Below are 24,850 nucleotides of genomic sequence, written 5' to 3' on the forward strand. Positions count from 1 at the left end.
CGCTGGTGTCACAGATGAAATGAAGACTTCCCAGGCAGCCTGTGCTAGGGGATGGAAGGCTGGCAAATGTCTGAGAGACAAATGCCTCAACTGCCTTCCTCCAAGGTCTTTTATTGAGCACAGTAAGCTGAAGGGCATCTAGCATGCATGCAAAGCTCATCAATCAATGTTAAACAGTGCTGATTACAGAAAACAGATATTATTCAGGGATAACAATTGAAGGAACACTCAGGTCAGAGTGTGTTGGACACAAAGACTTCAGGTGGACATAAAATAGGGAGGGTGAGTTCATTTTGAGTTAAAGTTAAAACCTCTGCTGCTGGTATGACAAAGCAATCAAGCGAGGTAAAAGAACAGGGCAAGCTTCAAAGGACATACAGCATTTTCTCATGGCCCGATTCCCACCAAGGCCCACTGGCTATAGCATTGAGGCATGTATGCACCCAGCTTTCCTGGTTTTACGGTCAGGTCTTACAGGCTTCGTTTCCTTCGCCTGGCTTGCACAGGGCCTCAAGTCTCAATACTTTCCCAGGGGGACCCCAACAACAAGGTTACTACAATATTAAATAAGTTTAAAGTTCTCAGCATATTGCTTAGCATACAGTCCTCAAAAACTTCTAATCATCCTCATCATTAAAAAATCTACCTTTAACAAAGCTTTTAGAATAAGATGGCTCTCTTCTTAACCCCTATACTTTTATTAAAGTCCCTCTTGTGTCAAAATATTGGATTGCATAGTTTCTATCTACAGGCAATTCCTTTATTTTAACTCACTCTTAAGTTTTCCTTAATGTACCACTTAAATTGATTTCATGTTTTTAGACTTTCTCCTGAAGCTATAGAAAATAATCTACTTCTTAACTTCTCAATATCCTTTGAGATAAAAGATTGATTATCAGTCCCTGGCTGGCTGGCCCAGTTAGTTGGGCCATCGTCCCATAAACCAAAATGTTGCAGGCTGGATCCCCAGTCAGGCACATACCTAGGTTGTGGGTTTGATCTCCAGTAGGGATGCACAAAGGAGGCAACAGATTGATGTTTCCCTTTCTTTCTTCTTTCTCCTTCCCTTCCCCCTCTCTATAATCAATAAAAGAAAAAAATAATTTTTAATCCTCGCCAGAGGATATGTTTATTGATTTTAGAGAGAGGAAGGGGGAGAGTGAGAGAGAGTAAAAAAAAAGAAAACAAAAAAAAAAAACATTGATGTGAGAGAGAAACATCCACCGGTTGCCTCTTGCATGTGCCCCGCCTGGGAACGAAACCTGCAACCCAGGCATGTGCCCTGACTGGGGATGAAACCAGCAACTTTCCAGTTTGCAGGACAAGACCTAACCAATTGAGCCACACTGGCCAGGGCCTGGGCAAGGCTTTTTTTTTTTTTTTTAATGTTCATGAGAAAAAAAGGTAGATTATCACTGTCTCTATCCCAACATATTAATAAATAGGGTATAATAGCTTAATGGACTGAGAGAGGCAAAATAATCAGTGAGAAGGACTAAAAAGGCATATTACCATCCATGATACTTTATTTATATTCTGATCAGCCAGCCTTGCTGGGTTTGCCTGAATTTACTAACTTGTTTCATTTGTTAAACATATATTAAACATTGTGCTAGAATGTAAAAGGTTAAAGAGATATCTGGTCCCTGACTTGAGACGCTTCCAGAAAATAATAAAATTAATGGTTACCCTATAGTAAAGGTCCTACTAGAAACATTAGCAGAGTGAAATGGGAGGACAGTGGACAGATATCCAAATCAGATTGCATTCCAATTTTTTATCTTAATAATGGGTGAAAAAGGGCTCTGAGTCTAAAAAGAACACTTAATTTCTACTGCCTTTCTGGATGCTTTTGGTATAAAGGAAGATATTAATGTCTTAATCTACAAAAAGGGAAATGATAAAGTATAATAGAAGAACAACAAAAATTGTGGTGTTTAAGTGCCTCCCCCACCCACCAGACCATCAACCCTATCTGTTGCATGTTTTTGAACTTACATAAGTAACTTCACATTCTGGACTTTCTTTTGCTTTGTCTGCCAAGCAAGTCCCGAGGAGTAGGAAGCAGGGTCTAGGGAGCAAGGGACAATGAAGGAGGCCGAAGCCAGTTCTCACCGAGAGGATCTTATCACCCTCCTGGAGCCGCCCATCCAGGGCTGCAGACCCATTCTCTTTGATGCGGCTGACGTAGATGCCACTGTCGTTGGAGACATACTGCTGATCTGTCCCACCGACGATGTTGAAGCCCAGCCCTGAGAAAATCATGGAGGAGTTGTGAAGAAAATAGGGGTGAATAAAAAGAAATGGATTAAAGAAGAAGATGAAAAAGAAGAGAAAGAAAAGAAAAGAGAAAAGGCCTAGTGGAGAGGGGAGGTTGATGAGTCAGACTCTGATGCAGCTTGTGAATACTCATGGGCAAGGTCAGTGAATAGTATCACCAACAGAAGTCAAGAGGATCCTGAGCTGCCCACTCAGATCAGGTAGAACTAAAAATACAAACACAGTGATCAACATGGTTTGAATATATATTTTTTTAAAAAGATCTATGCTTAGTGAAATAATGGTGATTCTCATTCACATTTGATTCTGATTCTGCTGATGGCATTTAGTGGACCCAATTCTTGACTTTCCTATTATTAATGTAACACGGTTAGCTGTGTTCATGAGAAGAAGCTATGCTTTTAACTAATTAGCAAGTAGACCATTCCTAATTTAGCGGGAAAGAGAATCTTAACCAAACTTTCCCTTCCATACTTCTCCAAACCTTTGGGAGAGTTTGTGTATGGTGATGTTTTGAAAGAAATGGTCTTGGGAGTCTCATTTATGTTTTTCTATTTTGAGTTAGGGGGCAGTAGTGTAAGTGTTGGCAGGAAACCTGGGAAACAGAAAGGTAACTGATGCTTCATGATAGAAGTAAATTGCCCAATACACCCATCTTTCCTTTTCTACCTCAAGTGCAAACAATCACATACTTGGGTAGAGTGATTGTTAAGTTTTATCTGCAGTAAAAAACTCACTACTCAATGATCAGCAGCTCCCCATTTCTCCTCCCACCCTGGCAACCAACATCTATTCGTTGCTTCTAGAAGTGACTATTTTAAATAGGCATAACATTTCAGTTACACAACATCAGTTAAGTTCTAGAAATCTGATTTACAACTTTGCACCTATAGATAACAATAGTGTATTGTACCCTTAAAAATCTGTTAAGAGAGTAGATATCCTTTAAGTGTCAACACAATAAAATAAAATTTAAAAAAAATACTGAATACCAAAGTACTATTTCCACGGACCAACCACTGAGTTGTGGGAAGGATTTCAGTTTATTAAACCCATTGTTATAAAGGGATTTTACCTACACATTAAAAAGAAAATAAAAGAACTTGCCTAGGGTTTTCTTTATGTCAGGTATACTACAGAATTCAAAGCCACAGTGCAAGAAAGGAGATAGTTTGGAAACAATTAAAAAATAAAAATGTGGTAGCACAATTGGAAGGAACAGCCATAATTATTAGCCTACTACTGGTTTCAACAGAAAGTAGATACTTAAAGAGACATGTGTGGACTTTCTAAACCTTCTCCTCACTGGTGGGATGAGTGCTTACATGTAAAGCTCATAGTTTTAACATAAGCACTAGAAAATTAACCTGTGATTTAAGGAAATACATAGCTGAAGAGAGAAGCAGCAGAAAATATTTAACTTGAACAGCATAAGCTGTGCACAGAATATCTGCAGCTAGGGGATGAAAAGAAGGATTTAAGATACGTGACAGAAAGAACTACTTCCAGAAGATGACTATTTCAACTACCTGGGAGTATAGGGTATAAAAAAATTAAGTTACTAAATGGTTTCTCTTAGAACACTTTTTAATTTGTATTATAGTGGATGACAGGTATTGGAAAGGGGATGGTGGGTAGTTATCTGAAGTAAGGTGGAAAGGTAGGTGAAGTCTACCTTATGGAAGTGAAACAGCCAGGGAGGGATCCCCAAAGTCCACACAGCCCAAGGTTTGGGGAATGGAGGAAGGAGACAATACAGCTTTTAAGTTACTTTGCATATCTATGGCAAGCTAACAGCTAGGTAATAGCTGTGCTACTGCCCCAGGGCAAAAGGTATAGTGACTTTCAGGATTTAAAAGGAAGGGCAGGCAGCCTAGAGAAGAGAAGCATGATAGCGGAGCATGTTGTAGCAGCCATGGGAAAAGAAGTAGCTATGCAGTTTGTAGACAGGATTCTGCCATGCGGCAGGCCTTCTGTTGCTTTGATCGTGCCCGCTCCAGCTGACTCCAAAGCCCACAAAGACTCTGCCTTGCAAACCCAGACTCTATCTGGACACTTGAAACTCAAGACATACAGAAAGGACACTCTTAGGACTTGTGCCTTTCCTGGACTTCACCATGATCCAGTGTAATGTTACACATGCTTTCCTGGACTATTATATAGAGGCTGAGGACAATGTACCCCAGTTCCTGAAGGAAAGAGCTGACAGATAAGGCATGGGAGACTATTGGGCTTGGTTTTGGCTTATAGCTTTTTGGGGAGCAAGGGAAGTACTGGGTGTCATGGGATAACAGGGCTCTGAACAGGAGTGCTCCCAACCCCCCAAGGCTGAAATATTGTAAATAAAGACCCATTTTTCTCAACACTAATTGTCGGGTCATTCACCAAGGTTCCACACGAATGAGCCCTGCTTTGCTCGGTAGCAAAGGACCCGATGCCCTTGCTTTTTGCCACTCAAGCTCTTGCCTTTCTCCCCGACCTTGCAAGGCCCATTCTCTTCCATGAGAACACAGCACTAATAAACCCTGCTTATATACTAATAGACTTGCTGATCTGTAATTCTTTACTGCATCAGCAAGAAGAACCAAGTTTCTCCCGCAATAGATATAGGATGAGGTTGGAAATGAAGGGTAAAAATAAAACTAAAAAGGGTCTTGCATGTATTGATGATGATAATGTGATATGGAGCTAAAGGATACAATTAATTCAGTTCTCAGCACCGACAATCCAAAAGGGGTTAAGGGGAGAGAGCAAAGAAAAAGACTTAGATTCAATAGACTTTCCAAAAAAAAAATTTTTTTTTTAAATGTGGTGCAAACCAAACTAAGTCACTAATGTGCTGGGAGGGAGGCTAAAATGGGAGTCAGGAGGCTGTTAGGAAAGTGGAGCCTATGCAGCCTATGCGCATTTGTGCCTCAGTTCTCTGAGCTGCTGTGCTATTACGTTGCTAAATCTGTTGCTAAACTCAGCTAAAAGCTGAGTCAAAAACATCCTGGAACAACAACCACTGCAAGAACACATGGACTTTACCTCTTTCTTGCAGTCTTTGGCTCCCTTGTTTGCATAGTGGAACTAACCAAGCCTTGTTAACCTAGCCGGTGATCCTTCGTTTGCATGAAAGAATTACATTTTGTGATTTTTGCCTTTATGAACTCTTTCTTTGCGCCCCTCACCCCCCGGGGTGGGGGGCACAATTTAGGTTGCTACCTGAATCTGTGTATCCTGGACTGCAGCTCCTTTTGCTCATATAAATGCTCTTTACTACTCTCTCAAATTAATTTTGGTTTAACAGAGGCAAGATTAAAATGGGGTGCTTAGTCTCAAATTTGGAGTCTCTAAAGCTAAAAAAGTAAAGATGGCCTAAGAATGGCACCTCCTTCTCCACAGGACTGGGACAGAAAGAGTATGCCTAGTGTAAGAGCTTCGGAAAGTTAAACAAGAAATGCCTTCTTGTGGGTTCCTCCTGTTTCCAGGTCTGGACCTTGTGCTTGTTTATGAATAAGAGCAGTAATGACAGTAGCAACACCTAATATTTATTTAATATGTACCAGGTACTATGCTGTGCCCTTTACATATATTATCTTATTTAATCTTCTCAACAAACACATGAAGTGATTATTACATTTTACAGATGAATTTAAAATGTGAGGCATAAAGAGATTAGGTAACTTTTCAAAAGGTCAGTCAGCTCTTCCCAAAGCCAAGACACTAAGTCATGATGATTGATTCCAAAGTGTGAACTTTAAACCATTTTGCTAAACTGTTACCTTTGTTGAAAATATGAACAGCTTTAGGAAGAAAGTATTGGGGCTGGTTCTGAATAAGAAATGCTGGGATAACTGTTAACAGTCCCCAAGGGTAATTAATATATTCCAGAAGGAGAATTTGTCACTCTGGAGTTCTGTCACCTTAGTCAGGGTCCCTATTGCCTACTTTCAGCCAGAGAAGGAAAAACCCTTTATTTCATTCAGATTCTTTCTTGTCCATTAAATCCAAAAGTTATAAAGTAAAAGACTAGTGTTTAAGAATGTTATTCTAGAAATAACAATTCTGAACATAATTAAAATGAAATAAAATAGTCCATTAACACCAATGATAATAGCTACTTGTTGAGTTATAAACACCAGATTGACAACCAATCTATTTCCCCCCTATTTACCTGCTTTTTCTATTCCAGGATAATCTTATAATTTCCCCTAGACATCAACCCAACTCTACTGAACACACAATCCACTATTTACTTATTTCGTGATAAAATAAACATAATATAAAATCAAGCTATTAGACACACAACTCGCTGTTTGTTTAGTAGTAAAATACATGCAACATAAAATTTAATATTTTAAGCATGTTTAAGTGTGTGACATTAATTCAGTGGCATCAAGTACATTCATAATGTTGTGCAACCACCGCCACTATACATATCCAGAACCTTTTTTTAGTTATAACAAAAATTCTGTACCCGTTAAAGAATATCTCCTTATTCCTCCTTCCTCTAGCCCCTGAGAACCTCTATTAAATTTTCTATTTCTATGACTTTGCCTATTCTATAAATCTCATATACGTGGAATCATAAAATATTTGTTCTTTTGTGTCCTGCTTATTTCCCTTTGCACAATGTCTTCCAGGTTCACCTTGCTTTAACATGTATCAGAATTATTTCACTCCTTTTAAAGGCTAATAATCCACTGTATGTATATACCACATTTTGTTTATCTAGTCATCTGTCAATGTACATTGATTGTTTCCATATTTTAGCTTTTGTGAATAATGCTGCAGTAACATCGGTGGACAAGTAAGTATCTGCTTAAGTCTCTGCTTTCAATTCTTTTGGATAATATCTCAGAAGTGAATAGCTGGATCACAAGGAAATCCTACATTTAACAATTTCATGAACTGCCGGCACTGATGAGGAATTGTTTTCCACAGCAGCTGCACCAATTTACATTCCAAGAAGCAAAGTCTAGGGTTCTACTTTCTCCATATCCTTGCCATTTATTTTCATTGTTTTGTTTTGTTTTGGGTTTTTTTTGGATAATAGTTATTCTAATAGATGTGAATTGGTATCTCACTGTTGTTTTGATTTACATTTCCCTAAGGCTAGTGATGTTGAACTCATCTTTTAATGAGCTTATCAGCCATTTGTATACCTTATTTGAAGAAATTTCTATTCAACTCCTAGCTTATTTTGAAGCGGGTTTGTAGTTGTTGAGTTATAAGAGTTCTTTATATATTCTGCATATTAATCTATTATAAGATACATGATTTACAAATATCTTCTCCCATTCTGTGGGTTATCGATAACTTTCTTTATGTACTTTTGATGCACAAAATTTTTAATTTTGTTAAACCCCAATTTATTTTGTTGCCTGTGCATTTGGTATCATATCCAAAAATCATGAAATACATTGTCATAAAAATGTTTCCCCTACCTTTTCTTCTGGGAGTTTTATAGTTTTAGCTATTAAAATGTAGGTGTTTGGTGCACTTTTAGTTAATTTCTGTATGTGATGTAGGGCAAGGATCCAACCCCATTCTTTTCCAAGTGAATATCCAGTTTTCCCAACATTATTTGTTCAAAACATTGTCCTTTCCCCTCCCCTTTTCAAAAATCACCTGACCTTCTATGAGAGGGTTTATTTCTGGGGTTTATTCTATTCTATTGCTCTATATATCTGTCCTTATGTCAGTAACACAGTTTTGAATACTGTAGCTATAAAGTATGTTTTGAAACCAGGAAGTTGTGAGTCCTCCAACTTTGTTCTTACTTTTCAAGATTACTCTGGCTAATAGGAAGCCCTTTGAGATTTCATATGAATTTTAGGATGGAGTTTTCTGTTTCTGCAGAAAGGCTGATAAGAGATTGCACTGAGTCTGCAGATTGCTTTGGACAGTATTGCTTCCTTAACATTATTAAGCCTTACAATCCATGAATATAGTATGTATTTCTACTTATTTATGCTTTTAATTTCTTTTGGCCAAATTTTATAGTTTTCAAAGTACAAGTTATTGCACTTTGGTTAATTTACTTAGAAGTATTTTATTCTTCTTAATGTTATTGTTAATTAAAATTACTATCTTAATTTCCTTTTCAGATTGTTTACTGTTAATGTGTAGAAACAACTGAATTTGTGTTTTGATTTTGTAACCTACAACTTTTCTAAATTTGTTATTAATTTTAACAGGTTATTATTTGGGGGGTGGGGGCAGGGGGTGTAGAAGTTTTCTCCATGTAAGAAGATCATGTCTTTTTTAAGTAGATACAATTTTATGACTTCTTTTCCAATTTGTATGCCTTTTATTTCTTTTTCTTAACGAAATGTTCTGATTAGACCTTCCAATACCATGTTAAACAGAAGTGGTAGAACGGGCATTGTTGTTTGTTCCTGATCTTAAAAGAAAAGCTTTCGTTCTTATATCAAGTATGTTAGCTGTGCGTTCTTCATATATGGCCTTTATTAAGTTGAGGAAGTTTCCTTATATTCCTAGTTTGTTGAGTGTTTTTAACATGGAATGGTGTTAAGTTTCCTCAAATACTTATTCTGTATCTGTTGAGATAATCATGTGTTTTTTCCCCTCATTCTATTAATACTGTTTCCCCGAAAATAAGACCTAGTGCAATTTTTTTCAAGCTTAGAAATATAAGGCCTCCCCTGAAAATAAGACCTACCGACAGTCATTGCTACAGCTCCCCCCAAATTCTTGATGGAATTCAGAGTTTGGCTGGTTATGCTGATGTTTGTGATGACATGACTACAATATATTAATAAATGTTGATTTTTTTGTTCAGCAATAAATGTGAATTCTTGTTCATGGAAAAATAAGACATCCCCTGAAAATAAGACCTAGCATGTCTTTAGGAGCAAAAATTAATAAAAGACACTGTCTTACATTCGGGGAAACATGGTACGTTGTATTACATCAACTGACTTCCTCAAATTTATTTGCATTCTTGGAACAAATCCCACTTTGTCATGGTATATAATCCTCTTAATATGCTAAATTAAAACAATGTAGCTCTATGATCAGCTAGCTTTCTATATGGAAGCAATTTCTGGATCACAATCACAGGAAGCAGGGCCTGTATTCAATAGAACCTAGTAGGCTTCACTGAGCTGATGTGATAAAGATCAAGGTTCAGGAAGATTGAGCCTTGGCTGGGTAGCTCAGTTGGTTAGAGGACTGTCCTGATACACCAAGGTTGCAGGTTTTATCTCCAGTGAGGGAACATACAAGAAGCAACCAATGAATGCACTAATAAAGTGGAACAACAAATCAATGTCTGTCTGTCTCTCTCTCTCTCCCTCTCTCTCTCCCACCCTCCCTCCCTCTCTCCCTCTTTTTCTTTCCCTATGTTGCTCCTTCCTTCCCTTCCTTCCTCTCTCTCTAAAATCACTCAATAAATTTAAAAAAAAATTTTAAGTTTGAGGAGGCAGCAAGAAATTATATGGTAAAGTTCTGAAAAGGAGCTAGTTATACAGAAAAAAAGAACTTTAGGCACCTCCATGTGTCTTTATCAAGTACTAGGCCATGTATATGTTGAGTGAAACTCAACAAGGTTGGACAAACAAAAACTAGAAGTTGTATGATGAATAAGTCTTAGAGCTCACACAAAGCAGGAGACTTTCAAGTTCTGACCAGCCAGAATGAAAATCCTCAATGATTTCACTTGGAAATTCAGTAGAGATCCATTTAGAACATACCTCATGTATAGGGTTGAACTATCCCTGAAGTGAATGTGACTTTAAGAACCACCCTAGAAAAGCTTACAAAGGAGCCTTAAAGAGATCAAACTCAGGCAAGTTACTTAGCTGCTTGCCAAAACAAAGTTCAACAATGTAACATTAATGTTAATGTATGAAAACAAAATGCAGATACCCAACAATGTAATATTCACAACTACAATCTAATTAAAAAGCATTAACATGCTGCCCAGTCAAAGTTGGCTCAGTTGTTTGCAGCACCATCCTGTGTTCTGAAAAATCATGGGTTTGATTCTAGGTCAAGACACATACCCAGGTTGAGGGTTTGGTCCCTGGTTGGGGAGTGTGCGGAAGACAACCGGGCGATGTTTCTCTCACATCAATGTTTCTCTCTCTCCCTTTCTCTTTATCTCTAGAATCAATAAATATATACATTAAAGGATTTTAAAAATTGTTAATATGCTAAGAAGCAAGAAAACATGACCCATAATCAAGAGAAAAACTACTCAATAGAAACCGAAACAGAAATCATAGAGGATGAAACTAGAAGATGAGGATGCTTAAAAGGCTATTATAGCTAGATGAATATAATTGAAGTCAAGTATAATAAGAAAATGGAAGATTTTTTTCAAGCCCTAATCCATTTTGAGCTGACTTTCTGTATGATGTAAGAGAGCAGTTCAGCTTCATCCTTTTGCATTTGACTGTCCAGTTTTTCCAACATCATTTATTGAAGAGATTATATTCTTCCCCATTGTATATTCTTAACTCCTCTGTCATAAATTGTCCATGTATGCATGAGCTTATTTCTGGACTCTGTAATCTGCTGTATTGATCTATGTATGAAAATGGAAGATTTTTAAAAAATAAAACATACATTTTAAAATTACATCTGAAAGAAAAATACACTAAACGTAATTAACATCGGATTTAATACTATAGGAGAAAAGATCAATGAACTTTTAAGAAACCATAACAAAAATGAATTCAGTAAAATATCAGGATACAAAATAAATATCCAGAAATCAGTTGCATTTTTACACACCCATAATGAACTATCAGAAAGGGAAACTAAGCCCATTCACAATAGCATTAAAAAATACCTAGGAATAAATTTCACCAAGGATGTAAATAAAAGACCTGTACTTGGAAAATTATGACAATGAAGAAGATACAAATAAGTGGAAACATATACCAGGTAGAAAGAATTAACATCATTAAAATGTCTATACTACCAAAAACAGTCTATACTCAACACAATTCCTATGAAGATACCAATGGCATATTTCAAAGAACTAAAACAAGTTTTTAAAAACTTATATGGAATCACAAAAGACCTGAACAGCCACAGCAATATTGAAAGAACAAAATTGGAGGGAATCATACAACCTGATATCACACTATACTATAAGACCACAATAATAAAAACAGCATGGTACTAGGATAAAAACAGACATATAGATCAATGGAGTAAATTAGAGAGACCAGATATAAGCCAACGCCTGTATAGTCAATTAATATTTGACAAAGGAGGCAAAAACAAAGTGAGGTAAAGGTAGTCTATTCAATAAGTGGTGTTGGGAAAATGAACCTATAAGTGCAAAAAAAGAAAAAAGAAAAGAAACTAGACTACCTTCTTATATCATACAGAAGAATAATGTCAAAACAGATTAAAGACTTAAATGTTAGACTTGAAACCTTAAGAATTCTATAAGAAAACATATGCAGTAAAGTCTCAGACATTTCTCATAGCAATATTTTTTCTGATATCTCCTCAGGCAAGGGAAACAAAAGAAAAAAATAAACAAAGGTGACTACATCAAACTAAAAAGCTTTTGCATAGCAAAGAAAACCATTAACAAAATGAAAATACAACCCACTGAAGGGGAGAACATATTCACCAATTATATATCTAATAAGGGATTAACTTCTGCCCAAGATGGAGTAGACAGACATGCTTCACCGCTTCTCACAACCATAAGGAGGATCACAACCTCAAAACATCAGAACTGCCAGAAAATCAAACTGTATAAAAGTTCAACAACAAAGGATTTAAAGAAGAAATATTTATCCACACGGGTAGGAAGGGCAGAGATGGGGAGCAGGGGCGGAGAGGATTCGGTGTAGCAGCAGCAGGGAGGCAGTGGCAAGGCAGCTGATGGAATGGGTGGATCCACATTCATGTGTGGTGGATAAAAGCTGGGAGGGACACCTGGGGAGCGATGCCAACCTCAGGCCAGACTGCATAGCCCAGGGTTCCAGCACCGGGAAAATAAAGACTCATAACTTCTGGCTGTGAATACCAGTGCAGGTTGGGGTTAGTGGAAGAAACTGCCAGTCTCTCAGGAGATGGTTTAGAGGGCCCCCATGGTCCTAGAATGTACGCAAATCCATCCACTCTGGGAACTACCACCAGGGCAACAGCTTAGAGGGGTACCAGTAGCATACGAGAAGTGGGTGAAGTGACAGAAACAGGGCAAGTGCTGAGCAAGCAGCATTGCTGCCTTTCTGACCCCTACCCCACATACAGAGCCACAAAGAGGTGAAATGGGTCGCCTTGCACTGATAAATAGCTAAGGCTCTGCCCATTATGATATAACAGGTGCAGTTGCTTTACCTAAATACAGAGGCTGCCAAATTGAGGAGACAAAGAAATATGGCCCAAATAAAAAAACAGATTAAAATTCCAGAAAAAGAACTAAGCAAAATGGAGATAGCCAACCTATCAAATGCAGAGCTCAAAACACCAGTAATAAGGATGCTCAGAGAACTCAATGAGTACAGCAAATGCCTAAGGGAAGAAATGAAGGCTACACTAGTGAAATAAAGAAAAATTCATAGGGAACCACCCGTGAAGGGAAGGAAGCTGGGATTCAAATCAATGAGTTGAAACATAAGAAAGAAATAAAAGGTCAACCAGAGCAAAACGAAGCAATAAGAATTTTTTTAAAAAAGGAGAGTATAAGAAGACTCTGGGACATCTCCAAAACTGCCACCATCCAAATCATAGGGATGCCAAAAGGAGAAGAGGAAGAGCAAGAAATCAAAAACTTATTTGAAAAAAACAATGAAAGAAAATGTCCCTAATTTGGCAAAGGAAATAGACACACAAGTCCAAGAAGTACAGTGAGTCACAAACAAGTTGGACCCAAAGAGGACCACACCGAGACACATCATAATTAAAATGTCAACCGTTAAAGATAAAGAGAGAATCTTAAAAGCAGCAAGAGAAAAGCAGAGTTACCTACAAAGGAGTTTCCATAAAACTATCAGCTGATTTCTCCAAAGAAACTTTGCAGACAAGAAGGGACTGGCAAGAAGTATTCAAAGTGATGAAAAGCAAGAACCTACAACCAAGACTACTCTATCCAGCAAAGCTATCATTTGGAAAGGAAGGGCAGATAAAGTGCTTCACAGACAAGGTAAAGCTAAAGGAGTTCATTATCACCAAGCCCTTATTATATGAAATGTTAAAGGGACTTATTTAAGAAAAAGAACATCAAAACTATGAACATTAAAATGACAACAAACTCAAAACTATCAACTGAATCTAAAAAACAAAAACAAACTAAGCAAACAGCCAGAACAGAAACAGAATCATAGGTATGGGGATCACCTGGAGGGTTATCAGCTGGGAGGGGGTAGGGAGAGAAACGGGGAAATGGTGCAGGGACTAAGAAGCATAATCGGTTGGTACAAAATACAGGGGGGTGTTAAGAATAATATAGGAAAGGGTGAAGCCAAAGAACTTACATGCACAACCCATGTACATGAAATAAGGCAGGGATTGCTGATTGAAAGGGGGTACCAGCTGAAAGGATCAAAGGGGAAAAATTGGGACAACTGTAATTGCATAATCAATAAAATACACTTTAAAGGGGCGGGGGTTAATACCCAAAATTTATAAAGAACTTAAGGAAGTCAACACCAAAAAAAAAAAATCCAATTAAAAAATGAGCACAAGACCTGAACAGAAGACTTATAGATCAGATAGCCAACAGACATATGAAAAGATGCACAATGTCACTAATCATCAGAGAAATGCAAATTAAAGCCACAATGAGATATTATCACCTCATCTTATCAGAATGGCTATCATCAATATATCAAAAACAAGTGATGACAAAGATGTGGAGAAAAGGGAACCCTCATGCACTGTTGTGGGAATGCAGACTGGTGCAGCTACTGTGGAAAGCAGTATGGAGTTACTGCCAAAAATTAAAATATGACCCTGGCCACATGGCTCAGCTCTTTGGAACATCATCCCTACACTAAAATGTTGCAGGTTCAGTTTCCAGTTAGGGCACATTCCTAAGCTGTGGTCTGATCCCTGGTCGGGGTGTGTATGGGAGACAACTGATTAACGTTTATCTCTCTCTCGCTCTCCCCACCTCCTTACTTTCTCTCTGAAAATCAATAAACATATCTATGGATGGGTATTTTAAATAAATTAAAAATGGAACTGCCTTATGACCGAGCAATTCCACTTCTGGGACAATATCCAAAGAAGTCCAAAACAATAATTTGAAAGAATATAAGCACACCCATATTCACTGTAGTGTTATTTACAATAGCCAAGGTTTGGAAGCAGCCCAAGTGCCCACAAGGAGAAGAGTGGATAAAAAAGCTGAGGTACATTTGCACAATAAATTACTCTACTAAGTAGTAAAAAAGAAGAAATTCTTATCCTTTGCAACAGCATGGACAGACCTGAAGAGTATTATACTAAATGAAATTAGCTAGTCAGAGAAAGACAAGTACCATATGATTTCACCCATATGTGGACTCTAACGAACAGAATAAACTGACAAAATAGAAATAGACTCATAGATAAAGAACAGACGACACAGACAACAGTATGGTGATTACCAGAGGGAAAGCGGGATAGGGAAAGATAGAAGAGGGTATAATGGGGAATAAACAGAAGGAGACTTGACTTGGGGTGGTGAACACACAATACAATATACAGATGATGCATTATAGAATTGTACACTTGAAACCTATATAACTTTATTAAACATCACCTTAATAAATTCAATGAAAGTTTAAAAAAACAGAAAAGTCATCGGCAGCCGTCCGTCTCGAGAGACAATGGCGTAGCTTCCTGAGAGTCTATCTGCACCGCCGAGAATGGCTGTGCAGTCTGACTCGGGAGTGACAATCCCTGCCGCACTTGTTACAGGTGAAGGCAGATGGCTGTTGTTGCTGCTGTTGACGCTGCTTCCGCCTCGATCTTTTCTGGACCGCCTCCTCGTTGCGCGCAGCCTCTGCGCGTGATGTACCTTGCCTGACCGCGAGCCTCCAGGCTAGGCGGTCGTCTGCTTGAACTTCCCATGTGTTGAGATTGATGGAGCATTGTGTCATGTCCTTTTTGCAGATGTCTTTGAACCGCAGTTTTGGGCACCCTGTCATCCTCTGGCCTTCTGCTAGCTCGCCGTAGAGGAGGTCTTTGGGAATACGGCCTGCATCCATTCTTCTGACATGGCCGAGCCACCTGAGGCGTCTCTCACTAAGAACTGCATGCAAACTGCTCATGTTGGCTCGCTTCAGCACCTCGGTGTTGGGAACCTTATCCTGCCAGGCGACATGCAGGACGCGTAGCAGGCACCTCATGTGGAAGCTGTTGAGTTTCCTTTCGTGCCTTGCGTAGGTGGTCCACGTCTCGCTGCCATAGAGGAGAGTGCTGAGTACGCAGGCTTGGTAGATGCGCAGTCTGGTTTTCTCAGAGAGGCTGGAATTGTTCAACACTCGCCGGTTCAGTTTGGCCATAACTGTGGCTGCCCTGGCGATTCTCCGGTTGACCTCCAAGTCAACTGACAGAGAGCTCGAGATGGTGGACCCGAGGTAAGTGAAGAAGAAAAACATATGCAATAATAGCAAGTGGTTTAATATATATGTTACTTGAGTTCCAGAAAAAGAAAAAGGAAAACATTAAAATATTTGAAGAAACAATTGGCTCAAATTTGATGAAAAACATAAACAAGTAGATCCCAGAAGCTCAACAAACTCCAATCAGGATAAACACAAAAGAAAACAACAGCAAGGCATATCATAATCACATTGTCAAAACCAGGTATAAACAGGAAATCTTAAAAGTAGAAGAAAAAGAAGGAATTACAAACAAGGAATAAAGATAAGAATGACAATAGACTTCTCAAAAACTATGCAAGCCATAAGTCAAACATCATCTTTCAAATGCTAAAATAAAAATAAAAGTTTACTTAGATTTCTATATCCAGTGAATAGAGCTTTCAAAAAGTAGGGCATAATAAACACCTTTTCAGAAAAATAAAAGCTGGAAGAATTTGTTGAAAGCAGATCTACGCTATAATAAATGTTAAATAAAATTCTTCAGGCAAAAGAAAAAAAAATTGAACAGGAACCTGTAACTATATGAAGAAATGAATAATCCCAGAAATCATAAATCAATGGGTAAATACAAATTAAAAATAAAAGGATGGACACAGATATATTAAGCAGCTAATTGGACCTATTAACATCACAGAAAGTAGACTTCAGAATAAGGAATCTTGCAAGGGATAAAAAGAGACATCTGCTAATAAAAAAGGATGTAATTCATCAAGAAGGAATTAAAAAACTAAGTATGAACGCATTCAATAACAGAAACTGAATATCAATGAAGCAAACTAAAATGAGAAAAGAGCAAATAAAAAATGATAGTTGTAGATTTCAACACTTCTTTCTCAGTAATTGATAGAATAAACAGAAAAATCAGTAAAAACATAGAATGCTTGAACACCAAGAACCAACTTGACTTAATTTACCTTTTACAGAACAACACAGTCAACAACTAAGAATAAACATTCTTTTCTAGTGCACAGGTAAGGTTCACAAAGACCGACTGCAGGCTGGTCCATACAGTAAGTCTCCATAAATTAAAAAAAAAAAAAGAATTGAAGAGAAACCAGTGAAAATGACTGTATTAGTCTTCTTGGGCTGCCATAACAAATTATCACAGACTGGGGGGTGTAAAAAACAGAACTTCTGTTCTGGAGGACTGGGAAGCCAAGATCAAGGTACCAGCAAAGTAATCATTCTGAGCCCTCTTCTCTTGACTTGTAGGAGGCCACCACCTTCCTGTGTGCTCTTATAATTTCTTTGTGCATGTGGGCCTCTTTCTATAAGGTCAGTGACTCTATAGAGTCAGATACTCAACCTTATATAACTTCAGTGAACTTTAATTACTTTTGTAAGAGTCCTATCTCCAAATACACAATAGCGGTTAGGGCTTCAACATATGAATTTTCAGAAGACACAATTTAAAATCCCTAAATGTTTGGAAAACAAATAACCTATTAGTTAAAGATAAAATTGAAAAGAGAAAAGATTTTAGTTAAATGACAATGATATCATGATATATTAAAAACTGTGGGATGCAGTCAACAAAAACATTTACAGCTTTATTCTCACTACAGAAAGGAAACAAAAAGGTATAATATCTAAATTTCTATCTTAAGAAGCTAGAAGAGTACATTAGACCCAAGGGGAATGAAAGGCAGAAAATAGCAAAAATCAGTATGGAATCAATAAATAGAAAAAAATTTAACGAAGCCAAAAGATGGTTCTTTGAAAGAATTAATTCAGAAAAATAGAATTTATAAATCACCAATACCAGGAATACAAAATGCTTTTTTACTCTATGGCTAAAATAAACATACTTCATTAAAATTAGTCCCAATTATAGATAAAGTTCCTATAAACAGCCATGTATAAGTAGATGTTTGTTCATTTTTAAGTTTTTGTACTCCTGTGCCCATACAGTATGGGTTGGGAGGGACACCCAAAAAACAGCAATTATCTTCTGGAGGGCAGGCCCCTTGTAGTACAGGCTTCCCCGACTAAGTGAGTGTTCTAGGAACCCATCTGTATCAGTGTACCAGCTGGTGTTGTTGTAAGAGGCTGCATTCAACTCAGTGTATTTTTTCTGAAGACTCTTTCAACTCAGTTGCCCATTTCCTGATGGGTGATTTACAAACGCACCTGCCCACACCATGCTGAGGGCTCAGCAGTTTTTGACCAAAACCAGCATGACTCCCATACCCCACCCTCCCTATTCACCTATTCTTGCCCAAAGCAACTTTTTTGGTTGTTTCCCTGGATGGAAAAAGTCCACAAAGGGAAACATTTTGCCGGTGTCAAAGAGGTGAAACAAAAAACGGAAAAAGCACTAAAAGGCATCAAAATCAGGAAGTTCAAATACTGTTTCAAGCAGTGGAAAAAATGTCTTGATGGGTGTAGCACGTCAAATGGAGAGTACTCTGAAGGTGATGGAAGTTTAAAAGTGTAAGAAAAAATACACAATTTTAAATAAATAAATTTTGGTGTTTTGGGGGGTCGCCCCTCATACCCAGTATATATACAAACCTCACTTGGTGTGAAATGACTGTTAACGGTATTAAAAGAACACCTATGCCAGGAATTCCTAAAATGTCTATATCTGCGGAAATCTAGCAAGGTTAAAAAAGTCTCTGTGAGCCTCCAGCAGGCTTTTTCATAATCTGAAAAAGAGGCCATAAAAGGAGGGGGGATATAGAAGAGGAAGCCCAATGTCCTTAAAATTCCTATGACAAAGTTACTCTACCTTTCCTAAAAATATCAGCTCCTGCCCTACTTAAGTCTATTCTCTACACAACAACAGCAATAGGCACCATTTAAGCTCTGTAAAATTAATTAAATTCATTACCTTTTGGTAAAATGCTTAGAACAATGCCCGTACAGAGTCAACACTATAAAAGTATTTGCAAAACAAAACAAAAAACATTTAACTTTTCCAACTCCATGAGTAGGTTTTATTAATCCTCTCATGTTTTTTAGCTAAAAAAAAATTTTTAAGAGACTTTCAGCCAAGATGGAGGCGTAAACGGACACGCTGCGTCTCCCTCCACAACTAAGAAGGAATACAACTACCTCAAAGCTAGAAACAACAAGAAGTTCCAGAAAATCAAACTACATGGAAGTCCAGCAAACAAAGATATAAGGAAGAAATACTCATCCAGACAGGTAGGAAGGGTGGAGCTGGGGTGGAGAGGACGCGGTGTGGTGGCAGCAACAGTGGCGGCAGCAGCAGGACACTGGAAAAGCATAGTCACACGTTTTAAAAAGTCAGGAGGGACACCTGGGGAGCTTTCCCAGCTCCTCACCAGATCTCGAGGCTCGTGGTCCCAGCACCGTAGAAGGTCAAGCCTCATTGCTTCTGACAGTGCGGACCGGTGGGGTTTGGGGTGGAGGCAGAGACTGCCGGTCTCAATGGAGTCCGCTTGTTTGGAAGGCCCCAGCGGTCCTGGAGCGTCCGCAGACCCACCCACTCTGAGGGCGACGGCCAGGGCGGCAGCTGGAGGGGCAGTGGTCCAGTGCAGAGATGGGAGAAGTGCCTGGGGGAGGAGGGGGCAAGTGCTGGGTGGGTGGCATTGTTCCCTCTCGGACCCCTCCCCCACACACAGCACCACAACATGGTGAAACAGGTTATCCTGTACTGAGGAATCCCCAAGGCTCTGCCCCTTACAACATAACAGGAGCCACAGCTCTATCTGAGACGCAGAGGCAAACAAACACAGGAGCCTGTTAGAATAAGGAGACAGAGAATTATGGCCCAAAAGGGGAAACGGATCAAGGTTCCAGTAGGAGAACTAAGCAACGAGGAGACAGACAACCTAACAGATGAGAAGACAGACAACCTAACAGACGCATAATTCAAAACACTGGTGATAAAGATGCTCACAGGCTTGACAGATATGCTTGAGTATGGCAAATGCATAAGGGAAGAAGTGAAGGCTATGCTAAGTGAAATGAAGGAAAATCCACACAAAACCAATGATGAAGGGAAGGAAACCGGGGTTCAGATCAATGATTTGGAACATAAGAAAAAAACAGTCAATCAGTGCAGAATGAGGAAGCAAGAATTGAAAAAAATGAGGAAAACTCCAAATTTTGTGAAGGAGATGGACGTACAGGTCCGGGAAGCACGAAGGGTCCCAGGCGAGCTGGACCCAGAGGGGACCACACCAGGACGCATCATGATTGAGATGCCAAAGGTGAAAGATAAAGAGCCCTGGGGGCAGCAAGAGAGAGGCGGAGAGTTGCCTACAGAGGGATGCCAATAGGACTCTCAGCTTATTTCTCAGAGGACACTGCAGGCAAGAAGAGACTGGCAAGCAGTATTCAATGCAATGAAAGGCAACCTGCAACCAAGATTACTCTATCCAGCAAAGCTATCATTTGGAATGGAAGGGCAGAGGAAGTGCTTCCCAGACAAGGTAACGCTAAAGGAGTTCATTATCACCAAGCTATTATTATATGAAATGTAAAGGGACTTACTTAAGAAAAATAAGATAAAAACTATGAACATTAAAATGACAACAAACTCACAACTATCAAAAACTGAATCTAAAAAATAAAAACAAAATCCAACTAATCAAACCACAATAGGAACAGAATCATAGGTCTGGGGATCATTTAGGGTTAACAGCTGGGAGGGTGGAGGGGGAGAAATGGGGATATCATGCAGGGATTAAGAAGCATAATCAGTTGGTACAAAATAGACAGGGGGATGTTAATAATAATATAGGAAAGGATGAAGCCAAAGAACATATATGCACAACCCATGGACAGGAACTAAGGAGGGTGGGATTGCTGGAGGGAAGGGGGGTACTGGGTGGAGGAGAGCAAAGGGGAAAAACATTGAAACTACTATAACAACATAATCAATAAAATATACTTAAAAATAAATAAATAAAAATAAAATAACAAAAATTTTTTTTTTATTTTGGTTTTTCAATTAGTTGTCCCCTTTTCCCCTAATTTCTCTCCCCCACCCAACCCACCCCCCCAAATTTATTCTTTTTTTTTTTTAATTGAGTGAGGTAACTTCCCCAACATCACAAAGCTAGTAACTCAGGCATTGTGGCTCTTAATTACTATGTTCTGCTGCTCACTGCTATTGTATTAAAATTCAATTCTCTTTTGCATCCACAGTGTCTAGCACAGAAACTTGCCCTACAGTCATTGGTCAATACAATGGAATCTCGGTTCTCAAGCCTAATTCATTAGGGAAGGCTGTTTGAGAAGCAGTTTGTTCAAAAACTGAAAGGCACATGACTGATAGTACAGGTATCAGCATGAAAGGGTTGTCAGGTCAAGAACCAACGTTTTGTTCCACAACGAAGACATTTTTCTGTGAAAGACTTTGTCAAAAACCAAATTGGTTGGAGATGAGAAATGTTCGAGAACCGAGGTCTGACTCTGGATTGCAGTAAGTCAAATGAATGAGTCCAGAGGTTAAATGAATAGGCATCTTTTGGCCCCAAACTATTATATATTCCTTGGAGAAACTCTATGATCCAAAGATGAAATACGTCACTTGTCATTTTTTTTTAAATATATTTTCTATTGTTAGCTTTTATTATTATTATTTTTTAGATTTTATTTATTTACTTTCAGAGTGAGGGGAAGGGAGGGAGAAAGAGAGGGAAACATCAATGTGTGGTTGCCTCTCACACGCCCCGAACTGGGGACCTGGCACGCAACCCAGACATGTGCCCTGACTGGGAATCAAACCAGCGACACTTGGCTCGCAGGCCGTCACTTCGTTATTTTTTTACCTCTCCCAAAAGACAGTAGCAAAAATGCACTGACAAACACAGAAAGGGAAAATTTTTCACCTCAAAGTAACAGAAAGATGGTGAAACAATAAAAATATATTATGTCCATGGTCAATCTCTCCCCATTCCAGTGCTTCATTTGATGGGGGCAACAAAAAATATGGCCTACCAAAGATGTTTCAGGCAGTACCTGCCAGGATGTGCACTGGGGTCTCTTTTTATTTGCTCCCGAACTTCTCTTTCAAATATCAACTTAGGCTTTCTTATTCTCTCATTCCAGAATAAGCCCTTGTTCAAGCCTGAATGTAAATGCCTGGCCTCTACTACTGTGCATCATGTCTCTTTTGGCTCCCCTTCTTTTGAAATGTTTCAGTCTCTTCATTTTTGCCTATTACAACCTGTACCCTCCCCAATGCCCTTTTCAACTTTCTCTTACTCTACCTCTTCTTGCCCAACATATGGTAAACTGCAGAATGTATATTCATTAGTTTTGTACAAGGAGAAAATGACATTATCTAATTTCTTTCCAAAAGACTTCCTAAGGCACTTAATATTTTCTTGGGACTTTTGCCTGACATGGTTCATTGACTCTGACTCATCAAGGAACACAATATACCTGATGAAGATTCATAGCTCTTTCATTATTCTACCTCTTGAAGTTACTTAACAGATGTCTATCATAATAACCCTCCTATTGAACTGAAATATTATTAAAAATAGGGACCATTTAAAATTTTTATTCTAATTTATTGTGATTTCTAATCATAATAAACACTAAATGAATATTTTTAAAAACAGCTTTCCTTCATTTGAGACTCCCAAGACCACGTTTGTTCTGACTCATAATCTAAGTATAAATTTCCTCCTCAATAATGTTTCTTTTATTGTTTTTTTCAAGATTTTATTTATTTATTTTTAGATAGAGGGGAAGGGAGGAAGAAAGAGAGGAAGAGAAATATCCATGTGCGAGAAACATTAATTGGTTACCTCTTGCATGTACCCTGATCAGGACAGAACCCACAACCCAGGCATGTGCCTGGAAAGGGAATCGAACCAGCAACCTTTCAGTTTGCAGGATGACATCCATCCCACTGATGCACACCAGTAAGGGCAATAATGTTGCTTTTATTCAGGTATAGCTACTTTGCTGCCTAGTCACATGGCTTTACAAAATGATTTTACAATCGAGCACCTATCAGCTTGCCTTTCTACTACTTCAAAGTAATCCCTAGATATTTAACACTTTATAGTTATTTTTAAGGATGTCCTTGAAAAAAAAAAAATCTTAATAAGACTGATCCTTGAAGCAATTTTCTCTCTATTTGGTTTGCCATCTATTCCATCCAGCTCCTTGTTTCTGGTATTAGTTTCCTATCCATTATGACATTATGTCCAAACTAATTCTTTCAGTCTTAAATTGTATTTATGGAGAACCTCATTTATGACTTTTTTGAAAGCTGAAACAGACCATGTTACTGGTTCAGTTTTCTTAACAACATGCCTAGTCATTTCATAAACATTTGCTGACCACCTTTTGTCAAATACTGGGCAAGGTGTTAGGAAAACAAGGGATGAAATATATATCCTTTGAATCAGAAGAGCTCAGAGTGAAGTAGAGGGAGGAGGAGACACAAGTAAGGAGGTAAATATAAAAATAAACACTCAGATAGGGATATGCACAGAGTCCTGTAGTAGCAAAAGGATAAAAATAAAACTTTCTGTGATGGTTCAGAGCCTCAATTTTTAAGTCACGAAGACCTGGAATCCAATTCTTAACTCTGCCACCTAAAGAGTTGTGGGACAACTTCAGTCAAGATGGAGGCATAGGTAAACAAGGCTCACCTCCTTGCACAACCACATCAAAATTACAACTAAACTACAGAATAACCATTATTTGGAACCACTGAAAATCAAGCTGAATAGAAGTCTTACAACTGTGGAATTAAAGAAGAAACCACATCAAGATTGGTAGGAGGGGCAGAATCATAGAACAGGCTGGTCCCACACATGGGTGGTGAATAAAAACCAGGAGGGATTATCTCGGGCGTGAGAGGTTCCAGCCCCACATCAGGCCTCCCAGCCCAGGGTTCCAGTGCCAGGAAGAGAAGTTCCCATAACTTCTGGCTATAAAAACCAGTGGAAACTGAAGTTGTGAAGGACAGAAACTGCTGGAATCCCAGGCAGTTCCTTTTAAAGGACCTATGTACAACTTATCTGGACTCACTCCCTCTCAGCTCCAGTGAGGGGCAACAGCTTGAAAGGCATCAGAGGTGTCAGGGGAGAAACTGAAGTGTCTGGCATCAGCGCAAGTGCTGGGGGGAAGCTTTCTCCCAAATAGAAGTGTTGGCAGAGGCCATTTGTTGCTTTTCTGAGCCCTTCCTCCACAGCACTGACAGGTGGGTACCATATCTGAGACGCCATCAACCTGGTTCACAATGTTGGCCCCACCCTGGTGATTCCCTGAGGTTCCATCCCCACCCAATTTTGGGCCCACCTGAGCTGTTTCCAGTGGTTGGTCTTGGCTCATACTTCAGATTTTCCTAAATTCTCTCAAACAAGCACCATCTGGCCTCAGCAAGCCCTGTACTTCTTGCTAAGTGGCCCCAGGCCCAGCACTAGCAGCAGCTGATCTTGGTTCACAGCTTGGCCTTCCTTGGGTACCTCCACACACAACAAAAGTAGCAGCTGTCTGTATCACTTTGTAGCTCATGCCAGGTGGCCCTAGACAAAACACAGCTGATGGCTGATTTTGGCCTATACCTCCTGGGAGGCGCCAGAACCTGTGCACCCAGTGGAGAGACCACATCGGAGTACCATCACCCAACTACCTCCACAAGCAACAAACTGAAGAGGTAGACTCAACAGGCACCACAGCCCTGCTGAAATAAGTTCTGTTCTTTTGGGTGGGCCCTGCACAGGTGATGCTCCACAGTGATTGGAGATTGGTGGTCAGTGGTCATAGCCAGCCCTTGCAGCTGATCAGCCTGGATAAATTCCTCCTATTGACCTGCCAACAGTAATTAAAGCTCAACTACAAGAGAAGGCTGTACACAGCCCACACGGTGGGCATATCTCAAGAACCCATGTTAGCTGATAGGGAAGGCTATGCCACTGAAACCTACAGGACACCTACTACATTAGGCCACAATACCAAGCCAGGGAGTCATAGCAGCTCTACCTAATACATAGAAACAAACACAGGGAGAGACAAAGAAACATGGCCCAAATGAAAGAATAGAACAAAACTCC

At 39.1% G+C, this 24,850-nt stretch overlaps 1 protein-coding gene across 1 annotated transcript in view; it reads right to left on the bottom strand.

Annotated features, from left to right (window-relative positions):
- The window catches only part of SYNJ2BP (synaptojanin 2 binding protein), a 43,912-nt gene that overhangs the window by 13,170 nt on the left and 5,892 nt on the right, over window positions 1-24,850 (bottom strand). The window contains exon 2 of the mRNA XM_090271068.1: window positions 2,116-2,252. Within this exon, the coding sequence (XP_090127194.1) occupies window positions 2,116-2,252 (137 nt within the window). The remainder of the gene's footprint in view (window positions 1-2,115; window positions 2,253-24,850) is intronic.

The sequence above is a fragment of the Furipterus horrens genome, unplaced genomic scaffold, assembly GCF_987537825.1.
Source record: "Furipterus horrens unplaced genomic scaffold, mFurHor1.1.pri manual_scaffold_3, whole genome shotgun sequence".
Lineage (NCBI taxonomy): Eukaryota > Metazoa > Chordata > Mammalia > Chiroptera > Furipteridae > Furipterus > Furipterus horrens.